The following is an 18,492-nucleotide window of genomic DNA, read 5'->3' as shown; positions in this document are numbered from 1 at the left end:
CTTACTTATAGCGCATCCTCCTTAATATGGACTTTTTTTCCACTGAACCAAAAAATGTAGATTGATTTTATTTTCACAACAGTATCTCGTATATTTTTGTAAAAGAAAACTAATTACTTGATAGAGAAAAATTAAGGAAAATGTTATATCGAAGACTGAGGTAATTAAATTTGTGTCAAATCATAATATTTCACTTTTTATATCAAACTTATCACAAGATCTGGTTTTTCCCAGAATCGGTCACGAAAGGAATTGATGGGGGAGTGTCGAGTGATTAAATATAACCCACTTGAGCATTGACGTTAGCGTTTAATGAGAATGAGAAATATGCCTATATATATATATATATATATATATATACTAGATTTTTGAGCCCAAGATTTTGCGTGGGATTTTTACAATAAATATAATTGTATTTATTTAATTCACACTTGATTGTTTTTATTTAATTTGAAAAGAATTTTATAAACAACTTCGCCCTTTTGTATTATATACGATATCTAATAATTATACCCACATATATTAAGAAATTACGATTAATTTATGTGTTACTACAATATAAGAGAAGAAATGTACTGGTATAATTTTTCAAAATTATCATTTCTTCAATTCGATTAAAAATTAATAATAATTAAATTTGAGAATAATTTTGTAATTACATTTCTCCATTTCTTTCGTTCAACTTTCTTTTCGCTCTACTTTTTTTATCCCAAAACTTCTCTCTCACTTTTCTTTCTCTTCCTCTCTCATACGTCCGCTCCATCCCTTTTTCCTATTTCAATTTTATTTTCATTTTATCCCAAAATGTCTCTCTCGCTCTTCTTTCTCTTCCCCTCTCATATGTCCACTCCATCCCCATTTTCTATTTCAATTTTATTTAACAATTTTCATTTCAAAATTATATTTGTACATTATCTTATGACATAAATAATGATTTTCACACATAACTATATCATATAAATTAAATTTTCACTCATTCATTCATTTATTTATTTAAAACTCTTCACTATTTTCATTTTTACATAATATCCATAAATTATATTTACTTTTTACGTATATGAAGATGTTTATGTTCTTAAAAATATACTATATGAATTCTTTTCATTCCTATGATGATTGTATGAATTACATTTTAAGAAGAAAAAATAGTTAACTATGTTTCTCATTTTTCTAATTATAACACAGTAAATGTGTGAAATTATATAAAATGAAATAATTGCATTACAATTCGGTAATATAAAAAATTAACTGAACGAAAAAACATATAATTTTTATATATCTAAACAAATATACGATCACTTATGCACCGATAATTATTAAAACAATTATCAAAAAAGATTTTCATATATATATTTCCAGAACATATATACTTATTTTTTTTAACGTGGATTAAGATATATATATTTTTTATTATTTATTTATTTATTAAATATTTTATAATGTGAATTAATTGTATATATATTTACAATCACGCCACTATTTAATGCATTTATAGTCAACTTTATATATGTACTAGGCTGTTGAACCTGTGCGTTGCATGAATTTTGTAAAAAAAAAATATTATGAAATGTTAGATATTAAGACAATTATTAATATTGATTTATATGTTCTTATAGTTTGTAAACTTTAATACGATAAATTTCATAACAACATTAGATAATATTAATTTTAAAGCTCATACGCAAATAATTCATGTAAAATATTTTATAGACATTATCTCAATTATCAATCTAATTTATAAGACAATAATTATAAAATCTAGAAAATACAAAATTCCTTACTTTAGTTAATGAAAGAAATATTAGTAATCACAGAGTCTATAAAATTTTAATATTATGTATTCGCAATTGTCTTTTGGTGAATCATATTTCATATATTAACTTTTATAAATTAGAATAATTTTAGATAAAATAGTTAATCACTTCCATGAGAGATTTATTTAAATTAACTTTTATAAAGCTAATAATGATTATTAAAATTAATTAAATAAAGTTAAATAATTCTTAATTTCTTTAAAATTATTTATATTTATTTAATAAAAAATTTAAAATTGCTAATAAAATAAAAATATTTAATTTAACTTTTACAAGACTAATAATGATTATTAAAATTAACTAAATAAAGTTTAATAATTCTTAATTTCTTTAAAATTATGTATATTCATTTGATAAAAAATTAAAATTGTTTTTAAAATAACAACAAGTAATTAGAATTCTTCTTTAATTTTTCTTTGGGACATATTTTCTTTAATTACAACAATTCAATTTCTACATAACATACTAATTTATTAATACATTGACTATTCTACCCCTATTAAATAGAGACATTTAATACGTTGCCCCTATTTAATAGGGTGTGATATATAGACAGACAAATAGATAGATAGATAAATTTGAGATTGAAAAAAAAATGTTGTGATTTTATAGTAAAAATAAATGTGATAATGAAATTGAGAATTAAGTGAAATGCAACGAGTTTTCAGGCAATTTGCGTATGGTATAACATTAACTTGCAAATCTACGCACATCTCACTCTCAAGCGAAATATACACTCCTAAAAACTATAACATTGTTAAGAATGTACATAGATTACCCCAAAATGAAACCCAAAAATGACCCAAAAATTCCATCGCTTCGAGAAATAAAATTCCAATTCGATTATTATGTATACAGGTAAGAATCTCAAGAACTCTGATTTCCTCAAAAGTAGTCATATCTAATGGCCATCTAAATTTTGGCCTCATTAATTGTTGACAAGTTCCCTTATAGGAAATGGTCGTGTTTTATTGGTATAATCTAATTAAGCATAATTGAAGCAAATCCTGCTCCTAATGAATCGACAAATTCAAATACCGGCCGCCTTTAATTGCAATTAGTGACTCATCTTGTGCCTTTCCCTGTTATCAGACAATGATTATCGAATTTGCCAGGATTACTTTACGCCGACCACATCTGCCCTCGGAAGAAATGAAACATAATATAGGCGCTTTGAGTGCGTTTTGCGTTTAGGTTACAGTGAGATTTATCTATAATAGCTGGATGATTGGATAGTTGAAAACCTATGATACATACAGTTAAAATGCATGTATCATGGTACAAACGTGCATTTATTTGAAAATTTTTAACACGGCGTTTGATATTGAAGTTAAATTTGATTTAATTTAATTTAATTTAATTTGAGGAGATAAAAACAAAAATAGTTGGAAAAAGTATGCGAGAGAATTTGAATAAGACGATAAAAAATTAATGATTGTGTAGTTGAATTGAGAAAAAAATATTGAATAGTTGAGATAATTTAGTATTAAAAAATTAATTTAAATATTATATAAGAAAAAGTATGAGAGAGAATTTAAAGAAAAAAATTAAAAAAATATTTGTGTTGTTGAATTAAGGAAAAAATAAATTTAAATTAAGTTAAATAAAATTTGATTTTGTTTCCAAATATATCAGTAATTTATTTATAAATCAAGTAAATTATCTAAAAGATTCGAGTAATTTACTTAAGAAATTACAAGTAATTTACTTAGATGTATCATATTTGTATTTTCAACCCTATTATAGACCAAATCTTGGATGGTGGATGCGTAGGATGCACGGATGTCCTACAGTACCGATGATACGGTCTTATCTAAATGGACAAATTAGACAAACCCATTCTGCTTTTCATGATCTTACCCAGTTATAATATATGATAATCTATATATATATATAAAGTTGTATCTCCGTGATAAATAAAATTAGAAAAGTAATTTTATATATAGTATAAAGTCATAAAAGTAAATATCTAGATAGACAATTATAAATATATATACAATTAGGACTAAATTAGTAAATGCATATAAATCATTAAATATAATAATTGTACTATACAAGCATATTCTTGATTTAAAATATATAATCTCAAAATTTATTTATACAAAATACAATTTCTTAAAATAAATATCTAACAAAAACTTTTCGACATAATTAGTAACTAAAGGAAAAATCTACTATATGCAATAAGTATGTTTAAATATTAAACGCTTTTGAAATAGTAATAGATAAATTTATTTAAAACTTATTAAAAATAGATAATTGGCACTTTTTTTTTACAAAATACATGGATGTCATCTATTACTATTTTTTAAAATTTGATATTTAAGAAAATGTAATGTGTTTTCTAAGTAATATTATTTTCTTCATGCATGTTTGATATTATAATTCATTTTCAATTATTCTGAATTTGTTATTTAATGCACTAATATTCGAATGCTTTCAATTTAAGAATATATATAACTTAATAATAATTTCAATTGTGAAATTTTTAAAAGGTCATGTAAAAATAATCACTATAAATAATAATTCGTGCATTGCATGAGCAAAAAAATTAGTTTTTCTTTGGAAAAATAATAATATGTGCATTTATCTCAATGTATACATGTATATGGATAGATATATATCATTGTTATTTTTTCGGTTACAAGGAAGACATGTAAACCTAGTACACTTAAATAAAAATCATAAATATCTAATAAATTGATATTATTAGTTTCACTTGAGTTTCGAACCTGAAACCTTTTTATCATTAGATGAGGGCGTGTGCCATTGCGCTACACTCACTTTGATTATATATCATTTGCTTAATTAACGAGCAAGTGACTTGCACACGCTCCCTTTCCCGGGCTTACTTATCGTTTGACACCGTGAATGACAATCCAAAAGTAAAAGGAGAGGAGAAAATGGAACAAAATAGAAGAACCAAAAATGTGTGGGCCCCTGATTTTCTTTTCATCTTTTAAGGATCTAAATAAGTAAATATTATGCAAATTCATACATATGATAAATAATTAAATCTGGGCCAAGCTAAAAGACATGATTGTATGGGACCTAGAATCTTGTATCTGGGGCATTATTTATCACGATGTCCAGTTCCAAGCATTATTTATCATGATGTCCAGTTCCAATTTGAGTTCTAGATTCTATGCATCTCAGCAAGTCAGATTCCATGAATTCCTTCACTTGCTAATTTGCTTTATCTATTTTCTCCTTAGGCAGAGTATATATATACATATATGTATATATGTGCAAAACATATATTCATCACCACGTTGATTTTATCAATAATTACCCTAACCACATGTCTTCTCTCATTATATTTCATTATTTTGGTCATTATATTTATTAAAAATAAAAAAAATGCAACTATTTTTTAATTCAAATTGCTTGCTTTCCACGTGCATATTCACTACAGTTTCTTGATGGGATGATTGGAATTAGGGTTTGGTTTTTTCATCAAAAGGGTACTGTAAAAGTCATCTTAGTTTTTTTCGTAAGGCACAAATTTGGGAAAAGAGTTAGCCCTTACCTAGAGCACATGCCATGTATGTTCAGACCCTCAATTATTTATAGAGGTATGGAGGTGGATCCCATTTCACGTATCGACAATCGTTTCGCAGAATATTGTTCTTGAATTAAGACAAAGTTATTGCCAATAATAAACAAATATGATCAATTTTATTATACATACAGAAATGGAATTGTATCGAACTATAGATGATATTATTTTAAAAAAATCTCTTTTATTCTTAATTATTTCGTTTTTTTAGATATTCAATCAAATCGTTTTTCATTATGAGCAATACACAAATGCGGGAAAACTTGGACACCACTCACATGTGCGTGTGATTGTGTACAGGCATCCAGTCCTATTGCCATGTTTGGGTGTTTGTTATGTGGGACAAGCAATGAATAAAATCTGGGTCATAATATAAATGGCGAATACGTCTCACAAACTATTTATGAGAATGAAATCCTGCCGAGACTATTTGATAAATTAAATATTATTATTTATTGTCTTTTTAGTCTTTGATTAAATTAAATATTATTGTTTTATTTTTTGCTTTACGCTCATCTTCTTGTCTCTCCTAGAAACTGAGGAAGGGAACTTAAAAATTTATTTGAAACCTCTTCTAACTACGTGGTCTTAGCTTTGCTTAATTAAAAAGCTAACTTCTCAAATCCATTAAAAGGAAAGATTCATCTAATGATCTTAAATATATTTATGTCTCTTTCTCTTAGCAAGTATGTCATATTTATATTTAGAAAACAAAATGTTCCTTAAGAAAATTTGATTGAGACTACTAGTGAAACTTGCTTATTATATATGTGTCTAATTTGCCTACTAATGTGCTTATAGTCAAAATAGGAAAGCGTTCCAAAACTAGGCATGAATTTTCAAAATTGAATTGTTTGTGGCAAATTTAACCCGTTAACTTTTCCATCACATATCTATTAATTTTAAAAAAAATTAAAAAATTAAAAATTTTAAAAAAGAAATGGGAAGAAGGTAACAGTGGGTGGCCACCGCTGGCGACCACTGTTCCCTGCAAGTTCGAATGAGGTATTCAACTTCAAGGATGAATTAAAAAAGAAATCTTTATTGGTTGTACCTCTTGTTTTTTTTATGAAGAGAATGAATATTTTTATCAAAGGATCAGTATAAATAAATAAATAAATAAATAAAAGGTCCCGCTGGCAGCCTCTAGGGGCTCCAGTGACATCGCTGATAATGCCTTGCCTGGGATGGTGGTTGCCGATAATGGCCTCCACTATCCCCTTCTCCTTCCCCATTCTGATCCCCTTTTTCCTTCTCTATTTTGTTCAATATTTTTTCGATTTTTTGAAATTAGTTTCTAAAATTAGAAAATTAACGGAACACAAACGATAAACAAAGAACCTACCACAAGACAAATAATTAGTTATAAATAATTGGAGATTCTATAGTGGTTGGTTAAAACAACCACCACGGTTGTTTTATTTATGTCCGTCAGATCCCCTTATATACGATCCTAGCCGTACACGTATTCTATATTTTTTGACCTTAAGAATTACACCTGATAGTTTGAGAATCGATATTTTCGGCCACGTATCTTCTAATCGACGCTCGATCTCGCCCATAAACGAGTCAGATCTGATTTGGTATTCAACCAAACTGAATTGCACCTCTTCAACAAAAACAATATATATTTCTTTAATAAAGAAGAAACAATAAAGAAACAGTGTCTAAAGTTGTCTTTGTTCATCTTCTCCAATCGAACAGAACCAACTAAAGTCGACGTGCAATCTCGAAGAATCCCTAGATTCATTTGTGAAAAATTCACTCTTGTCAAGGCTCCGTACCGCCCCTCGACCACCCACCCACCCCGGGCCCGCTCCGAGCCCGACTCCCCTTCCTCCCCCTTCCTTCCCGGCCTCACGACTCGGTGAAGTCTACTGGGGAAAGCTTGAGTGAAGCAACTTTGACGCCCACCATGAAGAATAGCTCCTCATTGATCTCATTGATATCCATCTTCGCAACTTCACTGAAATCGAGCGGAGGAAGAATAAGCTGCGGTGATGTTGCTGCTATGACTTCAACCTAGAAACACTAGGTGAGGATGAGGAAGGAGATACAGGTGCGTCTCTGAGATGGGCGAGGGAAGAAATTTGAGTTACTGGGGCCATCAGTAATGAAGAAGGACAGAGGCAGGTAAGGGCAATTCATTGAAACTTGAACTGGAGTTATAGAATAATATATATGTATTGAACATATTCAATTTTTCGATCTTTTTATTTCTCCGCTGTAACGGGGTGTTTGATTCGAACCTGTTCTTCATGGCGGGTGTTGGAGTTGCTTCACTCGAGCTCTCCCTGGTGGACTTCACCGAACTGTGAGGCCGAGGGGGAAGAGGGAGGAAGGGGAGGAGCCGAGCTCGGAGCACACAGGCGGCAGAGCCGGGGTGAGTGAGCGATCGAGGGGCGCTGCGGTTCTATTCGATTTAGATGTTGTGCACTACACCTTTATCATTTTTTTTAATTAAAGTAATTAAATTATTTTTTATTTGGTTGAAATGGTGGTTTAGTTTAATATTGAATCCAATTCGACTCGTTATAGGTGGGACCGATCGTCTATGAGAAGATACGTGGTCGAAAATATTGATACTCAAACTATCAGAGATAAATGTTAATGTAAAAAATAAACACGTGTACGACTAAGATTTTATGCAATGAGACTTAAGGGTCGGAAATAAAACACCCGTGATGATTGTTTTTGCTAACTAACTATTATAGCATCACCAATAAATAATACAAATGTGAAAGTTCTTACTTTGATTTAAGATAATTCTCATGTCGTTACAAATACAGAAGTAGGTAAACTGCATGCCTTTTTTTTTTTATGAAATTCTTCTTAATAGGTTTTTTTTTTTTTTGGGTGGGGGGGCCGGCGGCGATCACGGGGGAGTGAAGGCAAAGGAAATGGTTGAAGTTGGTTGGACCCATTCAAGCCCAATACACTTCGTTCTTAGGCCCGGCCCAGAAGGAGGTTATCCGCCACTTAACCCTGCTCTTTGGTCTTTTTCTTGATTTAACTCCTAAAACTTTCAAAGTCTATAGTTCCATCTATTCATAATAATTTTATCTTATTGATTACCAGGATCTATCAAGGGTTCGTCACGCCCATGAACACCGATTGAGAAACCTGGTAAGTAGCAGGGACGATCTCCATAAGGCATCGATCAAGCATTCTCTATCTTAGAATGAGGTTTTAGTTGAAAGGATTCTCGGGATAACAGTTTACAAATAGTTGGTCGGTACTCGGTCGTGATCATATGCAGAGTTGCCCCAGAGTCAAGAATATGGATATTGCTTGGTGGTGGGCTGAGTTTGTAATTTAACATTGTTGACTGATGGACTTTTTATCAGGGGATCAAATTAGATCTTCTTTTAAGTAAAGGGCCCTAAGGGACTTAAATTATCAAAGCATCTCACGGTTCAGGGAGCATACCATTATATGATAAAGAAATTACAGAAATTGAAGTTTGACTATTATTTGGCCAAGAAACAAAAGTATGACTTCTGTTATTGCCTAATAAATAAGTAAAATGTATAATTGTGATAATCTCAAACTTCCACATGTTTCCTACTTAATTAATTTTATGCGACGAGTTTTCAAATCTATTACAACTCATAATACAATGCAATGAACTATTAAGATTAACTCTCCAAAGTTTATACTTGTGCTAATTTCATAATTTCCATATAATGGTGCTTTTATGTCCCTTTCTTATTGGTCAAACATTGTGCTGCTCTCAATACCCAGTGAGACCACCCATGTCCATTTATTAGATATTTATGATTTATATTTCAATGGATTAGGCCAATAGGCCTCCTTCGTAATGAAAAAAAGAAAAAAAATATTGTGCTGCTCTCAGCTTTCAGATATAGATGTATTGAGAAGGGGATATAATGGAGTGATCTGTGCTCATCTGAAATCAAGATATTCTTAGTTTAACTCTTTATTTAGGGAGATTTCCCCCCACCGATTTATTTAACTTTCAATGTCTATGTATTAAATCCATATACAAACCTCCTTTTATTTAAAAAAAAGACAAAATTGCATTAAACATGCATTTCTTTTTTCAAATTCATCGATTTGTTCTGGGCTTAGGCCCCCAATTTCACCAAAATAAAATAAAATTCATTGACTAGTTAACCTCACAAATGAAACAGGAAAAAGAAAATTCGCTGGCTCATAAAATTATCAACCATTAAGAAAAGCATTACAAATCGTATTCGCAACTTGCAAATGTAGAAAATCTATAATTGAGAGAGTTTTTACCTCCTAAGTTGCCGATTTGGTTCGAATTAGATCAAGCAGGAGCCGTGAGACTTCCGAATACCATAGTGTATATACCCAAAAAAAGAAAAAAAAAACTACAAATTAAAGTCCGAAATAATTCCACTTGTATTTTAGGTTAAGTAATACGTGGACTTACTTCTGTTATATTGAGATACGCAAAGCAAGACATGTACAACCATCGATAACAGCTCATCAAAAGAATTTTCAAGAAATTAAAGTTCATGAATGAAATGAAGAGTAAATATTCAAAGACAAATTTCTCTTCTAGCAATCTGTACTGTGATTTCATTGAAAACTTCACATTCCGTAAATCCTTCCAATAATAGACAAAAAATGATAATATTCGAAAGGCTGCACATAATTGCGCTCATCTGTAACGGCATTTACAGCAAAGAAACAAGCCTGTACAGACTTCGTGGAACACTTCAAGAATCATCCCCCGATAATCGTCTGAATTCATAGTGAGGTAATAATTCAAGAGGCACCTCAGGTCCTTGGGGTCCTCGATCTTGTTTGCGGTTATCATCTCAACCATGGAGTCCCTGAAGTCCGCTCTCGGGTTGCAAGAGCTCTTCTCCATTGCCACCATAACCACGAACTTAGTGGTACCAACATTAGTACTAACTTCCTCCTCCACTGCCCTATGCTTCCTCCTCTCAGAGTAATGCCTCCCCTCTTGCTTCTCTCTTATCATCTGGTCGAGCCTCTCTTGTACCATCGCGTGGGCGAGGCTCGAGATTGATGCGAAGCGGTCCGAGCTACTGCTCTCAGCTTCCTCGGACGAGGACACGCTGAACCGGCAATTACAACACAGTGTCCGGCACCCAGTCTGCTGAAGCCTCTTATGCTTCTTGGGTGCCCTAGAAGCTCTCATTTCTCAAGAGGGCACGGGGAATGTGGCTAATTTTAAGAGGGCAAGGGTTTTGAGGAGGACTAAGCACTTAATGCACAAATTGAGCAAGTGGGTCACATGATGTATGATTGTGTCTTGGGTTTGGGCACACTTTGGATGATTCAAAAGGGGGGAAGATGTGGATTGGGTAGATTTGGAGTTTGGAGATTGGGGGACATTTGTATTGTTTAATTGAGATTTGTTATGATTAGGATGAGTAGATTAATCCCTACTTCCCTTTATAGGCACCATTAGGTGGCAATGGCATGCTAAAAAGGAGAGGGTGTGCAAAAGAGCTTTTCAATTAGAATATATGTACTCAGCAAATAAATTAGGACCCCTTTATTGCTATAGCCTCACATGGCACAAAGCACTTCTCTAGTTTGCCAGCCCTTGAGATTGCTCTATATAATATTTTCAGTAATATATACATATGTATACATAATTCATTATAGACTCTTCACAAGTTCAAGAATAATGTCTTTGTCAACTGTCACCGTTCACATGTGTATACGCATACATATATATATTTGATGGGCAACTTATCATATGGTGGTCATGTATATATTTAGTTTATTAGTAAACGGAAAACGATTTGTGTGACAATCTTCTTGACCGTGGCGCTACATGAACTAGACCATCCTTTTTTTTTTTTGATGTACAACTAGACCATTCATTTTAATTTAGGATCATGTAATTTGAAATTAAGATATGCGGGCGAAGTATTTGTAAATGCAAGGTTTTTTTCGGTGGATGTAAATACTAGCTATTTGACCTTAGCCAAAAGTTTCCAGTTATTCAATATAAATTACGGCTTTTGATGTGCAGGTAAATTTCGACCCAAATAGTGACATATAATGTTGTGAAAGCACCCGTTGGTCAATGAAGGCCATCGGTCCATCACTAGGGCTCAATAAATCTTCACATTCCATTCGTCATCGTCTCCATTTTTCAGATGTATAATATAGAAAAAGTTATTGGGTGATTTTATCTCGCCACGTGACCTGAAAAAACACCAGTTAAATTGTATGAAGTAGGAGAATCAGTGTTAATCACTTGAAAAATTATCATAATTATTTTTCGTTAAAAAATATCATTAATTTTTTCTCTTTACGTCAATATGAGATAGAACCATTTAAATTTTTCTCATAATATAGACTTTCTAAGGTAACTAGAGAGAACACCCACTTTTTACACACTCTTACTAGTCCTCCGATTTAAGCATTGGAAGAGGCTCTTGGGTTTTCTTGCAAGTACCAAGCAGTGGCGGATTTGGAGGTGCAATCCGAGCATTTTTATCGCATCGACTTTCGTAAATGGAAACCACAGTTTTATAATAAGCGCTGTATGTATGTTTATATATATATAAGATAATTTCACCAGTTTAAATTTGGATGGTGACCTCTGATTAGTATTAACATAGGGATCACCAGTGACGCATGCTCTTAGCTAATAATCAAAAAGTTTTAAGTTGGATTTCCATTGTAAGACTTTTCGTACCTTTTTATTAGTTATTAGGATTTCTATTTCATTGCATATAATTTTTTTTTGTATAAGGATCTGCAAACTATATTGTCAGTAGGCGAATTTATTATAGTCCAAATTCAAAATTCACTTAGCATTACATGATTTAGTGTGAAATGTCATTCACGTAAGAATAAGTCTCAATCCAATAGCTTATATATCTCGGGGTGGGCTGACGGGAAACGGGAATAGGCCTAAACTGGTTGGCAGGACGGTCATCTTCTAAACTTATCAAATTAAGCTGTGAAAAAGATAAGGAATTAAATATTTATTTGCAATCATATTACCTAAAAAGTATATATTTTTGCTATATCAAACAAAGGAAGGTTTTTTTTTTGGTAAATAAACGGAGGAAGACTTTCAATTCTTACATAGATGAGCTTATATATATATATATATATATATATATTGAATCTTAGATAGGCTGCCTAGTATACTTTAGAAGCTGAGGATTCATTGGCTTTGGGAACAACAAAATGAAGAAGAATAACGTTGTAAAAGATGGAACCCCACTCTTGAAAGATCCGACAGTTCAGCCTGTAAAGCTGAATCTTGCACTATTTATCCCAGTTGAATATTTCATGCCATTAGTGCTCCATAAGATATAAAATTGTTGTGCTACAATCAAAGAGGGTGTACTTAGGGGTGTGCACAGATATCAGTTAAATCCGTAATCGATCGGAACTTACCCGTTAGGATATGATTCGGGTAACTCGTATTGAAAATATGGTAGGGTCCAAGTATTAAAATTAAGAACCAATGAAAACCGGTTTCGATTCCGGTTCCCGTATATAGGTTATCCAGAACAGAAATCGAAACCGGTACCCGAATCCGATAATAATTTTTTCTAATTATATTAAGATATATTTCTCCCTTTTACTTTACCATCTTCTCCTCTTTGTCTGTCTGTCTATCTCTCTCGGTGGAAGTTTCGCATTCCTTATCGTCAGTGGCTTTGGTTCGACAACGATAGGTGTGTCCTCGGTGAGGCCTAATCGTATGACAGATGTTTAGTTTTGTGGATGGATTGATGAGACATATTACTCTTTGTTGTAGATGTATTGTGGATTAATTTAAATCTATGTCGATATTCTGTTTTGCGTGATCACTGATTATAAATGAGACGTGTTCGGTTTTATTTAGAGAGACAAAAAAATTTACAGTTTCCAACAGGATATCTGGAACCTATGGTATAATACAAGTTCTGGATAGGTTCCGGTTCCATGACTAAACAAAGTAGGGTCCGGTTCTAAAATCTTGGAACTTGTTACTTATAGGATAGAGTCCGGGTATTGTAAAAAAAATGGGGTACTCGGACCCAAACACCCCGAGGTGTACTGGTGATTATAGGTTTCAAGTTCAATATTCATGTGGGACTACTCATGCCCATTTATTAGATACTTAGAATTTTCATTTCATTATACTAAGCTCATAATCTCTCATATAACAAAAAAAAAATTGTTGTACTACTGGTACATATCAATTACTATGAATTCTAGAAGAAAAAATTTAGTTTGATGATGACCTACTCCAATCCCCACATTGGGCTCTTAATTTTTTGTACGAATCTATTCAAGTTCTATCTCTCTTTTTTTATTTATTTATGAATAATACTTCATAATATTGAATTAAGAAGCGTCAATACGACGGTACCTGTTAAACAAAGCTAGAGTAACAAAATTGGAAATGAAACCAAGATGGCCTAGGTCATGCGCTAGTTGGTTTTCTACCTAGGGAACCCAAGTACAACGCCATTCTAAGAGGTCTCTAAGCAGTAGATTAATATCTAATAGGAGGTTCCTAACATCCCATGGTGGTGAGCTAGTGTTATAGATGAGATTAACTAAAACAAGAGAATCACTATGGAGTCAAATTTTTTTTTCCATCCTTTCTCCTAAGCCATTTGTGAGCGCAAGGAGGATGCCATGTGCTTCAGCTTGTAAAGCAGAGGAGGCGTTAATCTATGCACATTAGGACTGGATGATTATGTCATTTTTATGTTCGAGTCATGATGCGTAAGCTTTGTGCGTGCTCCATGCAGCGTCTATGTGGATGTGGATCCAATTTGCGTGGTATGCTTTTGCTCAGGAATTGATGTGGTGGTCGATCTGCAGTGATCTGGCGGCTGGTCTACTGATGGGGTCTAGTTCATGGTAGGATGATTAATCTGTAGTGCGAGTATTGCTTGTAGTTTTGTTGTGGTTGTCCTACATGGGCTAGTGTTTTCCAATTTGGGAGTGCTCCTTGTAGGCATTGGATAATTGCAGCAAGAATTTCGATAGATCAATTTGCAACCCTGCATGAAGACAATCATTTCTTAGGTTTCATAACATATAAAGCAGCAGAGCACTGTAAAGAGCAAAGCATTCAGGTTCGATATTGTTCATGAGGATATGAGTTGGTGGTCAAATTAAGAACTGAACAATATTCGACATAAAAGGAGCAGGAAAATTATCAGAGATCAAGTGTCAAAGTGATTAATTTCAAGCGACGCGATAGATGATGCATTCTCCAAAGAGGTGTGCGCTATTATCAGAACTGGCTCGACAAAGTGGGCATTAATCTCCGCTTTAAGTGAACCAGGGGAAACATTCACAAGTTGTTCTCCATAAATGGACTTTTACGCTCCGTTTGATTTCGCAATCACGTTTTTAAAATTTTAATTCTAACTTTAACTCTACTCACTACACAACAAAAATCAATAACACAATTATTATTTTTCCCTTTTTCTTCAATTTTTTTAACCATTCAATTCAATTTTTAATACTAAATTCTCTTAATTATTCATTACCTTTTTTACAATTCAACAATATAATCATTACTTTTTCTTACCTTTTTCTCATAATTTAACAATATAATCATTACAACTCAATTAAAATCAAAACTCAACTCAACTTAACTCTAAAACCAAACCCATCTTTAGTCTTTCATGAATTTTCAAGCACCATAGGTGTTTCCACTAAACTCCTACTTGTAAGGTGAACCTGTGCTTTTGGTCATGAATGTAAAAGGTTTTTACCGAGTGATCCCCGGAAGCAGAAATAGTCCATATCATTTTATCATCATATTCATCTTTAGGTAGGTGAATGTTTAGGATATTTCTCACCGTGTCGTTGTCGAAAAGATTTGTTATGAAAGGGGCGTTCCGCCTTTTTGGATGAAAAAACATGAGATCTCGTGGCTTTGTGTTAATGTGTGCAGTAAGGTTAGGTTTAAAATTAGCATAACCTGGGATTCATAGGTTGTTCCAAACTGAGATAGAGTCCCCTTTACCAATAGAGAAACAAGCGTCTTTTTTTTAGGGTGCCATTACACCATAACAATCCTTTCCATGTTGTGGATGGACTGGGAATTGGTTTGTTAGAGTAGGAAAGAAATTTTCCATATTTTACTTTCATGGCTTTCATGGCTAGGCTTTCTTTATTGGACGAGAGAGCCCAAGATGTTTTGGACAACATAGTTTTGTTTGAGTCTTCGGCTCGTCAGAATCCTAACCGTCAGAGGATATTGGTCGGCATAAAAGATTCTAGCTCCTTGGTGCGAGGTAGTTTGTGCTTGTAGAATAAAGAGGGAAGATCGTCAGGACCCGGGGCTTTTAGACTTTGAATTTAGTTGAATGCTTATGGAATTTCATCTTTTGAAGGTATCTCAATGAGGCCTTGGTCCTCCGCAGGAGTAATGATTTGACTGATAAGACCCTCTAGATCTTGTGGAAAGACCGGATTTCATGAGTGAAAAAGCTCCTGAAAGTTTCTCAAGAAATATTCCCCAATATCGGTACTGTCATGAATTCATTCATTGCTGTCCAGCTTTATACTTAATATGTGATTTGAGCGTCGATGGATGACTGCTGAAAGATGATAAAACTATTATTCCTATCCTCATCTCTCAGCCATAGCTCCGAGATTTTTGCCGCCATATCTTGTCTTTCTTGGTGATGAATTCATCTAATTCCTGTTGCAGCTCCTCTTCTTCTCTTTTGGTAACATCATCTTGATCTTTTCTTTGGAGCTCATCAATTCAAAGTAAAGTTTCTGTAATTCTATCATCACACATGTTAAAACTATTCTTGTTTCACAACTTGAGTTCCTTTTTTACAGTTTTTATTTTGGATGATAATTGAAAAGCTTTGGAACCATGTATACTATCAAGCCAAGCATGATTGATAACCTCATAACTAGTCGAGTCTCGAGTCCAAGCTACCTCAAAACGAAAGGGCTTGAGTTTCGAGGTGGACTTCATCCATAGCCTAATAAGGAGAAGATTATGGTCCGAACTAACACATGGAAGGTGTAAGACACCAGCTTGTGAGTATTGGGTTCTCCATTCCCCATTGGCCATTGCCCTATTCAAACGTTATTTGATATGGGCTAAATCTGATCGCTTGTTTCGCCATGTGAAGGGGTTTCTCGGGAAGCCTAAGTCCACACAGCCTAAGATATTCATGAAAGAGTCCATAAAACATTTGGATGAGGAGGCAACATTTTTACCGACCGTTTTATCCATCAAGCTGCTTATTTCATTGAAATCTCCCACAAGGAACCAAGGACAAGTTATCTTTTGACCAAAAAGCATTCTTCATAGCATAGTATGGAGGACCATAAACACATGTAAGTAACCATGGTTCAGAGAAAATAGGATGGCTAATTCTAGCATGAATGAGATGCATAAAGTGTTTGAGTATTGTTAACGAAAGTTCAGAGTTCCATATGAGGCATAGTCCTTCGGTCGAGTTTACTACATCTACGGACAAACGATGGTCGAAGTTGCACCGGCTCGCAATCTCTTGTCGCCTATTGTTATCTGATTTAGTCTCCGATAAAAAGAGGATGCCGGGTTTATTCTTCCGAAGGAGGAGACAAAGTACGTGAACTGTCGATTCCCGCCAATGCCCCGACAGTTCCAAGCTAAGAGACTCATGGCTTCGGTGGGGGCATGATAAGGCCCCGCCTCCTCGGCCATTTGGACATTAGGGTTCGCATTGTCATCCATAACCTCCTCAATGTGTGGTTGATTGGCTCTTTATCACAGTTCATTGTTGAGGCGATTAAGAGCTACCTCTTGTTACAAGTAGTGTCCAAAGTTGTGAGTTGAGCCTTGGAAGAAGTGCATCCTATTGAATGGCTTCTCCCAGGGTCCTAGTCATTTTATTGATAATAGCAATATATGGGGTAGCCCTCTGCATAAATTCCTCCATGGAGATTTCAAACTTTCTCTTTTTTTGAGACTGATACACTTTCTGTAAATAGTTGTTCAGCTGTGGGGACAATTCATCAGTAGCTTGGGTTAGCAGTAGAAAGTTTTGGTCCAGGGTCATGTTTACCAGTGTAGGAAAAGGGAAATAAGCTTGGAGCTGGATCGTGGGATGTGGATGCTACAGCTGGCTTATATTAGAGATGCTTGGACTGATGTTGGGCTTAGGCCGACCATACTGGAGCGACCCATCGAGGCAGTGGCCTGGGTTGAGTTGGGGACCCGAGTAGAATAGGGGGCTCTTGCCTTTTTCATTAAATGCTATAAATTCTACCGAATTGCTTTAGGCCCCAACAACTATATTGATTTCGCTAGAGTCAAAGAGCTTTCCATAAAGAGAATATTCTGTGGACTTGTCGCTATCATTTGCTAAAGCTGCCATGGAGTCAGGAAGTTTGTGTACAATTTTATACTTTGAGGCTTGGGGTGCCTTGGGACCTGCATTGCTATCGGAGTGTGATGGGCTCCGTTGGGAAGTGGATTGGATCGGTGATGGAGTGTGGGGGGGATCGGGATTTAGAGGGTGAAGGTGTTGTGGGGAGTCCGTGGCCAACGGGAGGACCTTCGGTGGAGGAAGATCATCATTGCGGTTAAATTTGAGCCAAAGACTATACTGGTTCAAAATCCCTGGTTCGTCGGAGTCGCAGTTGTTTTGTTCATACCTAATGAGGCCGCAATCGTAGCAAAAAGTAACCAAATCCCCGTATTTGAAGTGGACTTAGGAGGCGGAATTGTCTCTCCTTCGGATCAAATAACCTGGACAGAGAGGCTTGGAGATTGGTACCTTAACCAGAGCTCGAGGGCTCGTGAACCAGTTCGGGATGGGGACTTCTTCTTATTGCCCTAGTCAATTCGAACAACCTTTCCTGCTTTTCTGGCCACTAGTTCAATATTGTCTTTAGATAGCATCTCAGGTGGTTTGCCTCTTTTCTGGATCCACAAAGATATGGTGTCGAATGGGACCTCTTCGAGTGAGAGCCCCTTACCCCAACGAGCAAGCACAACATGTGCACCAAGTGCAAACCAGGCTTGTCATTGTTCCACAACTTCAACATCTTTCTAGTCTTTAAAGGAACAAACCAGCAAATCTTTAATCTTTTCTTCTGCCACAATAGAGACTTCCTTTTTTATCGGCCAGATGGAGAGAAGACGGGAGATGATCACAT

General features: G+C 34.2%; 1 protein-coding gene and 2 long non-coding RNA genes across 4 annotated transcripts; 1 reads left to right on the top strand and 2 right to left on the bottom strand.

The window, feature by feature from the left end:
- Nucleotides 1-6,974: 6,974 nt before the first annotated feature.
- On the bottom strand, nt 6,975-7,824 carry LOC116206984. Its single transcript, XR_004156834.1, has 2 exons — nt 7,623-7,824; nt 6,975-7,440 (listed from the first exon to the last, which is right to left on the bottom strand). It is a non-coding gene; the product is annotated as an uncharacterized LOC116206984 (long non-coding RNA).
- LOC116206983 lies at nt 7,365-8,843 on the top strand. Of its 2 annotated transcripts, XR_004156833.1 has the most exons (4): nt 7,365-7,506; nt 7,648-7,756; nt 8,265-8,340; nt 8,452-8,843. It is a non-coding gene; the product is annotated as an uncharacterized LOC116206983 (long non-coding RNA). The 2 variants fall into 2 exon arrangements; XR_004156832.1 differs by lacking the exon at nt 7,365-7,506 and having other exon boundaries at nt 7,639-7,756.
- A 685-nt stretch (nt 8,844-9,528) lies between these two features.
- On the bottom strand, nt 9,529-10,750 carry LOC116209196 (probable transcription repressor OFP9). The gene has a single exon (XM_031542776.1). It carries the CDS (start codon nt 10,529-10,531, stop codon nt 10,025-10,027), a length of 507 nt encoding a protein of 168 aa, XP_031398636.1. The 5' UTR covers nt 10,532-10,750; the 3' UTR covers nt 9,529-10,024.
- Nucleotides 10,751-18,492: the final 7,742 nt, after the last annotated feature.

The sequence above is a fragment of the Punica granatum genome, chromosome 5 (genome assembly GCF_007655135.1).
Source record: "Punica granatum isolate Tunisia-2019 chromosome 5, ASM765513v2, whole genome shotgun sequence".
NCBI classification, from domain to species: Eukaryota; Viridiplantae; Streptophyta; class Magnoliopsida; order Myrtales; family Lythraceae; genus Punica; species Punica granatum.
This window is presented reverse-complemented; position numbering and strand designations above follow the sequence as displayed.